This window comes from Triturus cristatus, chromosome 5_2 (genome assembly GCF_964204655.1).
Source record: "Triturus cristatus chromosome 5_2, aTriCri1.1, whole genome shotgun sequence".
Classification (NCBI taxonomy): Eukaryota; Metazoa; Chordata; class Amphibia; order Caudata; family Salamandridae; genus Triturus; species Triturus cristatus.
Window position 1 is genome coordinate 361,154,661 of NC_140588.1, and position 11,772 is coordinate 361,166,432.

Sequence of the window (11,772 nt, forward strand, 5' to 3'; positions counted from 1 at the left end):
CATGTGGAACCTGGGTGAGTGATTAGACTAGAGCAAAGGAAATGAGCCTTGGTGATGTTGAATGTGTTAGCGTTACACACTGCTATCTGAAATACCACACAGTGCTGAATAGTAAGCATGGGAGTGCAGGAGAAGCAGCTGGTGGTTTGCTAAGAGTGTGTTTCTAGAGACTATGTATTGTCAGGTGCAAGAGACATCTGCATGGACGCTTGCACAACTGCATGAAGACTGCAGAGACGTATGTAAGATCACCTGTGGTAAGGGTTAATTGGAGTTTTGAACATGTAGGAACTACCTCACCCATTGCAGGAGTGGAAGGAAAATCTACCCTGTTGTTTTCAAATGTGTTAGCATTTGCCTCTCATCTGTGAGATAGTGATTTGTGCTGAATGCTAACCATCACAGTTCAAGAAAACAAGCTGCCCCTTTCCTACGAGTGCAAGTCTTACAGAACAAGAGCAACACGAATTAAATCTCTGACAACAATTCCTGTGTGCACACAGACTCATGGTATGATTCTAGGCAGAAAACGATATTTGATTGGCATTTTCAAAGCACAATTACTACTGTGGTAGAGCAAGTGATAATTACTGTAACAGCCTGACACATTTTCCTTATAGTTTAGAGAGGCAGAAAAGAGCACATGTCCTAACAGCTACTTGAGACCATGAGCATGTGGAACCTGGGTGAGTGATTATACTAGAGCAAAGGAAATGAGCCTTGGTGATGTTGCATGTGTTAGCGTTACACGCTGCTATCTGAAATACCACACAGTGCTGAATAGTAAGCATGGGAGCGCAGGAGAAGCAGCTGCCTGTGTGCTAAGAGTGTGTTTCTGGAGACTGTGTATTGTCAGGTGCAAGAGAGATCTGCATGGATGCTTGCACAACTGCATGAAGACTGCAGAGATGTATGTAAGATCACCTGTGGTAAGGGTTAATTGGAGTTTTGAACATGTAGGAATTACCTCACCCATTGCAGGAGTGGAAGGAAAATCTACCCTGTTGTTTTCAAATGTGTTAGCATTTGCCTCTCATCTGTGAGATAGTGATTTGTGCTGAATGCTAACCATCACAGTTCAAGAAAACAAGCTGCCCCTTTCCTACGAGTGCAAGTCTTACAGAACAAGAGCAACACAAATTAAATCTCTGACAACAATTCCTGTGTGCACACAGACTCATGGTGTGATTCTAGGCAGAAAACGATATTTGTTTGGCAATTTCAAAGCACATTTACTACTGTGGTAGAGCAAGTGATAATTACTGTAACTGCCTGACACATGTTCCTTATAGTTTAGAGAGGCAGAAAAGAGCACATGTCCTAACAGCTACTTGAGACCATGAGCATGTGGAACCTGGGTGAGTGATTAGACTAGAGCAAAGGAAATGAACCTTGGTGATGTTGAATGTGTTAGCGTTACACACTGCTATCTGAAATACCACACAGTGCTGAATAGTAAGCATGGGAGTACAGGAGAAGCAGCTGCCTGTGTGCTAAGAGTGTGTTTCTGGAGACTGTGTATTGTCAGGTGCAAGAGAGATCTGCATGGACGCTTGCACAACTGCATGAGGACTGCAGAGATGTATGTAAGATCACCTGTGGTAAGGGTTAATTGGAGTTTTGAACATGTAGGAACTACCTCACCCATTGCAGGAGTGGAAGGAAAATCTACCCTGTTGTTTTCAAATGTGTTAGCATTTGCCTCTCATCTGTGAGATAGTGATTTCTGCTGAATGCTAACCATCACAGTTCAAGAAAACAAGCTGCCGCTTTCCTAGGAGTGCAAGTCTTACAGAACAAGAGCAACACGAATTAAATCTCTGACAACAAATCCTATGTGCACACAGACTCATGATGTGATGCTAGCCACAAAACAGTATTCCTGGGTGATACCAGTACACCTTAACTTATGGTGAAGACACACTCCATAATATCTTACAAGTTCAAGGCAGTTAAATATCTTCCAAAACATAAAATGTAAAACACAACTTTAAAAGAAGAAACAAATTTCTATTATTTATATCAAAATACACCACATACATCCCCTCTCAAATTCATAACTCACCTTTAAAAGTAGTTAGTTGAGAAAGAAATGGGCCACTCACACAGCAGATTATCAGAGCCAGAATCTCTGAGCTGTACTCCTCTCACCAGAACCACTAAATGGCAAAATTTCCCTCTCTTTTTTCACACATATACATGTTAACTTCAAATCACATTGCTTCCCACATTTTTTTAAATGGAAACACACATTTCTATTGGTTGCAAATTTCAACCCTTTCCAAATGATTCCTACCCCCAACATGACTTCTGCCTGCTACCATAGCAACAGATCATGGAACACTGGTGTGAGCAGAGAGGTCAGAAGTTCAGCACACAATGTTTCTAATCCAAAGAGCAAGAGTGCTTGACTTTTCAAACCTAACAGCATATCCAAAGTAATCTTCTGTGGGAACACATTTTTCTGAACCAATACAAAGCATGCTTTTAAAAATTTAAACATACAGCCTAGTTTTTAGTGTTGAATGGTCTGAAACAGCCAATGAGTTTTTTTATTTAAAAAAAAGTATGTACGCCTCCATTTTCCAACTATCTTTCTTTTCATATTGCCATTCTACTGAAAGACACCTTCTGAGTGCATCCAGATCTCCTTGAAAGATGTTCACAGTGTGGATTGTAGGTCATAGCTATGTCTACTGGAGTGAAAAGTATGGGGAAAAAAGAGGTATTGTGAAAGACCTTGCTTTGCCAAATGTAGACATTAAATGAATTGGTCAGAGAGGGTTAAAGTGGCACCAATTAATGTCTTTGGTGAAATCCTTTCTACATCTCCCACAGCCTGACCCTATAATTGTGCACTGTGGTGGAAATTACCTAGGCACTTTAACTGGGGTAGGTCTGGAAATGCTTGTTAAGGACACCTTTGTGCAATTGATGTCACTTTTTCCACAAACTACCTTTGTATATTCTAATATATGCCAAAGGCAAAAGTGGAACTGGTCCAACCAATATTGTCCGCAGATTGAGAAAGCAAAAAAGCACGTCAATAAGTCTGTTTCTGCTTTCCTCAGAGACTATGGTATGGGTTCTATATACCACAACAACTTGCGTTACAACATGCAAGGCATTTATAGAGGAGACGGTGTACATTTCACAGATGAAGGGAACAGAGTCTTCCTCTTGAACTTTAGACTCTGCATCGGTACTTACTTGTAGGTACAAAAAACACTCAATGAACACAACGGCTCTTTTTAGAGCCAACCAACATCTAAACACTTAAACTTGATTTTTAATTCTATTTTTTTATGAATTTTTTGCCGCGGTGAGCAATTTATAAAATTTTTTTTTTTTTGGGACCTTCGGGGTCCTTCAGGGACCCCCTGACAAAGGCTAAGGGGTCAGGAACTCTCTACCCTGCCCCCTTTTCACGTTCTCCACCTTTCTTTTTCACTGTCACACACAAAATGGCGTCCGGCACTTCCTGATTTCGACCGATTGGAATGTTGACTGACATTCAACCACCAATCAGAATTACGCTCGCGGACATTTGGTTCGTGCACGGTGCGCGCACGGTGCGCACACGGTGCGCGCATTTAGATATTTATGTACTTTTAACTGCAATTTTCTCAGGAACTACTGAACAGATTGACACCATATATGCAAAAGGCACATGCCTGGCCTGAGGACTACCTCTTTGCCAAATTTCAAGTAATTCAGTTCAGCCATTCGGACTGTACCTTCGACTAAAGGTCCTATGGGAAAATGCACAGGGAAAATGCGTTTTGGTGGGACCTCCCTTTTTTCTCAGCCCCCGCTTGACGAATCACCCCGAGACTTTCAGGGTAGGAGCTGAGCGGAGCGCCCCATTAGTTTTGAAAATTTCACGAAGATAAGTCAACCAGCGCCAAAGTTATTCAAAATAGAATTTTCATATTTCCTATGGGAACTCGGTCCTAACTATAACTATCTACTGGCGACCGCCAGTAGATAATATATATATATATATATATATATATATATATATATATATTCACTGAAAAAACCATAGGTTTCACACTAGTTATAGTTAGCTGTACATTTCACTCGTAAAAAACCAATGAAATTCCCCCGTCATAGTTAGTGCAGGCAACTATAACTCACGCGACCGCAATCCTCTGCTGATGCTAATACTGTATTTAGACACTTATTTGCCCATGTTTTCTTCCATTAAATTTTAGCTATACATATATTACAAATATTTTTTTTTCATAAAGACACATATGTCATCAGCAGAGGATTGCGGTCGCGTGAGTTATAGTTGCCTGCACTAACTATAACGGGGGAAATTCATTGGTTTTTTACGAGTGAAATGTACAGCTAACTATAACTTGTGTGAAACCTATGGTTTTTTCAGTGAATTTGCAAGGTTTTTTAAATGCTAATTCCTAACTATAACGTGTGTGAAACCTATGGTTTTTTCAGTGAATTTGTACGGTTTTTTAAATGCTAAGTTACTTTACGCCATTCGTGGCGTGCACGCCCAGTTAACGCAGTTCGTTCCGTGCGCGCACGGTGCGATTCGCGCGCCCACTTTACGCAGTTAGTGCCCACGTTACGCGGGATGGGCCATGTACGCACGATGCGCTTCACGCACCATGCGCACATGGGGTACATATTATGTGCTTGGTTGTGAAAGGTATTCATTTTTATTTTCCTATAAAGATATATGCCATGCACAAATGGTGCCCTTCGAGCACCATTTGCACACGGGGTGGGGAAAGTGTGGATAATTTTTTTTTTTTTATTAATTTTAACCGTACGCGTACGGTAAGCGTAATCGGCGAATTTTCGGAAAAAATTAAAATTGTTTTTTTGGCCTTGGGGTTTGTTGGGGGACACCTATATCGATGCTGGGTGGTTAAGAACTAAATATACTACCCCTTTAGATGTTTTTTGACTTTGTTTATGCTGCCCCCCTCAGAGTGCGAGAGAGAAAATGGCGGCCGCCGCTTCCTGGTTTTGACCGATTCGAATGTTTACTTAGATCGAACAGCCAATCAGAATCGCGCTCGCGCACGTCACCGTACGCGTACGGTAAGCGCACCATAAGCGCACCGTAAGCTGGCTCAGATATATATATTGATTTAAAGGCTATTTTCTCAGAATCTACTGAACAGATTTACACCAAACCTACAAAAGGCACTTCCTTGACCTGTAGACTACCTCTCTGCCAAATTTCAAGGAACTCTGTTCAGCCGTTCGGGCTGTAGCTGTGTCTAAAGGTCCTATGGAAAAATGCATGGGAAAAACGCGTTTTGGGACCCCCCTTTTATCTCAGCCCCCGCTTGACGAATCCACCCGAGACTTTCAGGGTAGGAGCGGAGCGCAGCGCCCCACCTATTTTGAAAATTTCGCGAGGATTCGTCGACCGGCGCCAAAGTTATTCAAAATAGAATGTTGCGCTTTTCCTATGGAAACAGGGTCCTAACTATAACTACCTACTGGCGACCGCCAGTAGGTAATATATATATATATATATATATATATATATATATATATACATATATATATATAACTTTCCATTTCAGATTTTCAAAGCACAGTTAACTTTCAATCCTTCCCCCATTCTGCTTAATCTTAGTTTCCATAGTAACAGTTTCTGCAACATTCAACTGTACCAGCAGATCACAAGTTCACCATATTTTTAAATTCAGCACACTAGCTTACAAATGCAAATAGCAGGTGTGGTTGACTTTTGCAAAATATTAGCTTATCCAGTAATCTGTAACTTTCAAACTTTTTTCCGTAACCAATCAGAAAGATACTTGCTCTGCAAAGTAACATGCAACCTATTTTTAAGTACACAATGTTTATGAACAGCCATTCACTTATCTGCTTTTTGTAAAACAACATCTTCTCCACCATTTTAGATACCCCTCATTGTACCAACTCACTTACTCAGCTACAGACACCTTTTGATTCCTTCCACACATCCCTTCAAAATACTTACAGTACGGATTGTAGGGCCCAGCTATGTTTTCTGGGGCAAAAGGTATGCTGAACACAGAGGTATTGACAAAGACCTATGTTTGCATAATGTGGATATTAAATGGTTTGCACAGAGAGGATTAAAGTGGCACCAATTGATGCCTTTGGTTAAAACCTTTTTGCATATCCAACCTCCTTACCTCATGATTGTGCACTGTGGTGGCAATGACCTAAGCACATTGACTGGGGGTAGGATTGGAAATCCTAATGAAGGATACCTTTGCACAACTCATGTTGCCCCCCCCACACTGTCTTTGTATACTCTAATATATGCCAAAGACAGAAATGGACGTGGTCAAATCAATTCTGTCCACAGATTAACATGTCAATTAATCTGTTTCTGCTTACCTCAGAGACCATAACATGGGCTCGATCTATAACAACGATCTACGTTTTGACATGCATGACATCTACAAAAGTGATGGAATGAAAAATTGTCTAGCAAGCGCGACAAAGAATTTTCAATTCTATTAAGGACACAGAGGCGAGGATTAAGCTTCTCTTTGCTTTACTGCAAAACACAGCAGCCAATAAAAAACAACTTTAAACTCCAGCATACCCCGGAAGTACAACCCCCTCCAGTAGTATGCCCCAATCACTGTCAGTACTTTGGTATATAAAGTCCGAATCACGACATCACTTCCTCTTTCTTAGCATGAAAAAACTCTTTAACACAGTCCACCAACTTGACCGTTGAACACTGGACCACCGATTTCCCCATCGACGTGCGTCCAAACTTGAACTTCGAACTTCCTCTCCGGAAGCGCTGTCATCTGTCCTCTGCCAAGATGAGATGTCTCCCTGATGAGCCGTATCATCCTCGTCAATGCCAAAACTCCAGAACCTCAAGGTTGCTTGGTCTGTTCTCCTGAAATGGAAACTGACATCGTAACGTCCATACAAAAAAGACGTTGAAGGCACTGTATAGGATTATCGGGTGGGTACAACATTATAGCAAATACACAATAATGCCATCATTCCAACTGCTTGGGTGGGATAATCCTCGCCTCCGTGTCCTTAATAGAATTGAAAATTCTTTGTCGCGCTTGCTAGACAATTTTTCATTCTATGGCAGTCCACGGAGGCTCCGATTATGCTAGTTTAAAGTTGATTCACCACCACCGAAGCTACATCCACAATAGGTTTATGATAAAACGTTTTGAATGTGGAATCAGCCGACCAGTCCGCCACAGTCATGATGTCTTGCAACCGGGAACCCGCCCCAAAAGACTTAGAGGCCATAGCTCCCCTAACGGAATGAGCTCCAAAAATGGAAACATCCACCCCCGCAAGACCCAGTAACCAAGTGACCCACCTGGCCAGGGTTGCAGATGTGACCGGGCGAAAAGGTCGCTGAAGAGCAATTAACAATTGTCCTGATACATCAGATCTAAATTCCTAGTACAATCTTCATAAACCTTCAAACACTTGACCACACACAATTTGCTGTGATGAGGAAATGCAGGGTATGTAATACACTGAGAATGCGTTTTAGTACGTCTGGAAATCGTAAAGGAAACTCCCGAAGGAGTAAATACTCTACCTGCCAAATCCAATGCTCGCACATCCGACACTCGTCTACATGAAATTAGACACAGTAGGACTGTCAATTTTGCCGATAATTGTTTCCTAGACAGGGCTTCATTATTCGGCCAGTTCCTCAAAAAACGCAAAACTACCGAAACATCCCAAAGTACGGTGTACTTAGGTTGAGGAGGGTTCACTAACCGAATCCCTCGCACCACCTTGCAAACCAAAGGGTGTTCCCCCACCGGTCTGCCCTCCACATGCGGATGGCCCGCTGAAATAGCCGATCTAAAGTTATTCACCGTCCGGTATGCCAAACCGGATTTGGCTAATTCCGACAAAAAATTCACGATTAGATGAATATCGGATCCCACGGGATCACTCTGTCGCTCACCACACCAACTAACCCATCGCTTCCAAGCCGATTCATATCGCTTGTGTGTGGAGGGTGCCCAAGCCTGGGATAAGAAAAAGAGAGTGTCTTGCGAAACTCCCGGCACCTGCCAGCGACGCCTGAAAGTCTCCAGGCCATGAGAACCAGCTGGTTCTGCAACACTAACGGGTGGCGAAGCCCCTGAGGATCCGTGAGAATGTCCGGAAACGACCGAAGACGCACCGGAGGCGCACAGACCAAGGTCAAGGCGGTTGGAAACCATGCTTGCGCTTTCCAACAAGGAGTAACCAGGACTAGTTCCGCTTTCTGTCTGCGAGTGTGAGCCAACACTCTCGGGATCATGGCAAATGGGGGAAAGGCATATAGAATGCCCGTCGTCCACGAGTGAAGAAAGGCGTCCGAGCCGACCGCTAGAGGATCCGGCCGCCAACTGTAGAACCGTGGAAGTTGACTGTTGAGTCTGGACGCAAACAGGTCCAACACACAGGGTCCCCACTTGAGATTCAGCGCTTCGAAACTGCTGGGATGCAGCTTCCAATCGCTGCTGTCCCGCAAATGTCGTGAATTCCAATCGGCAATCACGTTGGATGACCCGGGAATATATTCCGCCGTCACCACCAGACGATGGTCCAGGCAATAATGCCAGAAGTCATTGGCTATCTCTGCCAAGAGACGAGATCGGGTCCCTCTGAGTCGATTTATGTATCTCACCGCGGACACATTGTCCATGCGTAGGAGAATGCAACAAGACATCTTCTTCGGGGCCAGAGTTCGTATCGCAAACGCTCCCGCCAGAAGTTCCAAGCAGTTGATATGTAATTTCAGCTCCTCCTGAGACCAACGACCCCCTGTCTCCATGGTCCCGCACCGCGCTCCCCAGCCCCAGCGACTCGCGTCTGACTCTATCACTACATCCGGGCTGGAGGAGAAAATGGCTCTGCCGTTCCAGGCATCCATATGGTCTAACCACCAATTGATCTCCTTACGAGCCTCCGCTGAAAGGGCTATCTGTTGCGCATACGAGAAACCCTTGCGTAGATGCAAAATTTTCAATCTCTGAAGGGCCCTGTAATGCAAGGGGCCCGGGAATATCGCCTGAATGGACGCAGCCAACAGGCCCACGAGGCGAGCCAGTGTCCGTAATGATATTGTCGGAGAGACAAGCGCTCTCCTCAATTCCTTTCTGATTGCCACTCTCTTCCTCAAGGGAAGAAGTAACTGGCACGTGAGAGAATTAATCTGAAAGCCCCAAAAATCCATCGATTGCGATGGAGTCAGATCCGACTTCTCTAGATTCAAAAGGAAACCCAGATCCTGCAACAGTCGGAGCGTCCAAGACAGATGACTCATCAAGAGTTCTCTCGACTGTGCCATAATTAGAATGTCGTCGAGGTAAATTATCAGACGTACTCCTCGTTCTCTCAACCATTGGACCACCGGTCTCATGAGTTTGGTGAAACACCAAGGGGCGGAAGACAGACCAAAGGGCATCGCGGAAAACTCGAACCACTGGTCGCGCCAGAGAAATTGGAGAAACCTTCTGTGTGGCGGGAAAATAGGAACCGCCAGATAGGCGTCCTTCAGATCTAAGCGAACGAGCCAATCCTGTTCTAGAAGTATGTCCCTCAATAAATGGATGCCCTCCATCTTGAAGTGGCGATACACCACCCAAGCGTTGAACTCCCTGAGATTCAACACTAAGCGAAACCCTTTGTCCTTCTTCGGGACCAAGAAAATCGTGCTTACAAAACCCCGAGGATGGGGAATAGACCTCACTATCGCACCCTTTTGGAGTAGTGCTTCCACTACCCTGTCGATGAAACTCTGTTCTTGTAGGGAAAAATGTAGGGAGCCGGGCACCTGACTCTGAGTCGGAGTGGCGTAGAACTCTATGTGGAAGCCCTGCACTGTTTGCAACACCCAGGGATCGACCGTAATCTCTTGCCACCTGTGAAGGAACAACGCAATACGACCTCCCACCATGCATTCTGTGGTATTCAAAATCGTTACCTGAATAGGAGCTATCTCCGGAATTTTGTTGTCCTCTGTAGGCTCCTCTGTGGCCTCGACCTCGTCCACCCCTATTGCGGGAGGGATAAAACTGTAACTTCTGACCACCTCTGCCTCTTTGTTCCGCACCTCGGGAGGTCTGGTTATAACCTCGGCCGGACCCTCGACCCCTAGCGCGTCCGGCCCTATCAAAAACACCAGTGTGGAACACCTTCTTGATATTAGCTTGCGCTTTGTATAGGGATGAGAACGTGGCCACATATTTGCCCATCTCTTTGACAAATTTGTCGCCAAACAGCATGCCATTGGCCAAGGAACCCGGTTCGGTCGTGGCCATCTCCGCTAATTGAGAGTCTATTCTCATTAAGAAGGAGCGCCTCCTTTCTGTTGACAGCGCCACATTGGCATTACCTAAAAAGCACAGGGCCCGCTGAGCCCACTCCATAATATCAGAAGTGTCCAATGGAACGTTCTGGTTTTTAGCGTTGACTGCCGCGTCTAGTATTTTAGTAAGGGGCCCCGAAACATCCAGCAGTTTATCCTGGCACCCCCGCCAGGCTCTATCCAAACCCTTTTTCGGGTATTTTGCGAATTTTCGCATAAACGTAGCCATATTAGGGTCTAACTCTGGCGTGTCCGCCACTTTGCCAGTCAGCGATGGTCTCGGACATTCCGATCTTAAGGTGGCGCGCACCTCCTTCTCGAAACCCTGCCGTAAGTTTACCCCCACATAATGGGCCACTTCCGGACAGGGAACCCACTCCGAGGATCGCGTATGAATAAGGCTCTGAGGGTCGAATAATAGATTTTTAGGGGCCTGGCTGTCATCCGCCTTATAAGCTGTATGTTTCACCTTTTTTGTTTTCTTTTTGGGCCTCACCGACTCTACCTCCGAGTCAGAGGTGTTAGTAGTAGATGGAAATGATTCATCCGTGGTATAAGCAGCCACGGATCCATGGTCTTTCATAACATTTTTGCCATACGCGCCAATACTTTGGCCGAAGACTGCGAAGTGCCAGCGTCACCATGCTGAGTCTTCATTTTCCTCTTGCCATACTTAAGGAGGGGTTTAGTAAAAGGTTTGAGGGCGTTTATCAACGCCTTGTTAACCGAACCCTGGACGTGGGTATCCAGGGCTTCAACCAAATTCTCCTCCAAGTTTTCAGGTTCCTCATAGTCCTCATAATTATCACACTCTACCCACTGATCCTCCTCTTCGGCGTAGTACGCCATTGCGTGAAGCAGAGAGGGTTGGAGGAGATTCACGGGGGGGAGCAGCCCAGGGGTCTGTCAGAACCTATTCACTAACAAGTGCACCAACGAAAATCAACCTATACTAAAGGTTCTGATCCAAAGTCAAGGTGGAAGGAGAAACCCCAGTAAACTCCCCTAGAGCAAGGCTCTATTCCGGTCACACGCTCCGGTAAGCGTTCAAAATATGAGGCCAGAGATGGGTGCAGTCTTTGTGCTCTGTGCGCGAGGAGCCGTTAATTCAAAAGAGATGAAAACGAGTTCTCGCGCACAGGCACAGCGTCCGGGCAACGACGCGACCGCTCTCTGCGCACGAGCGTGTCGTGTCTGCCTCCTCCTTCTCCACCGCCCCCTAACGCTCGCAACTAATCAGCGCGCGCGCGCGCTACGAGACACAACGTCCTCAGCGGGACCGGAGCCGATAACAAACGCCACGGGACCGATCCGCCGATCACGCTACAAGCTATGACACCGTCAACACAAGCCTGAAATATAAGCCATCAGCGACAAATATCATTCCAACAAATATTTCCCCACCATCTACCAGAACGATAAAAGGTAAG

The 11,772-nt window shown here is 45.1% G+C and overlaps 1 protein-coding gene across 1 annotated transcript; it reads right to left on the reverse strand.

Annotated features, from left to right (window-relative positions):
• Positions 1–9,182: 9,182 nt before the first annotated feature.
• On the reverse strand, positions 9,183–10,925 carry LOC146823010 (uncharacterized). The gene is made up of 2 exons (XM_085606348.1): positions 9,959–10,925; positions 9,183–9,313 (listed from the first exon to the last, which is right to left on the reverse strand). Exons 1-2 carry the CDS (start codon positions 10,923–10,925, stop codon positions 9,183–9,185), a joined length of 1,098 nt encoding a protein of 365 aa, XP_085462474.1.
• Positions 10,926–11,772: the final 847 nt, after the last annotated feature.

Coding starts and splice junctions, on each gene's coding strand:
- LOC146823010 (XM_085606348.1), bottom strand. CDS start 10,925: ATGAAAGACCATGGATCCGTGGCTGCTTATACCACGGATGAATCATTT. Junction 9,314..9,958: donor CGGAGATAGCTCCTATTCAG/GTAACGATTTTG, acceptor ATTATGGCACAG/TCGAGAGAACTCTTGATGAG.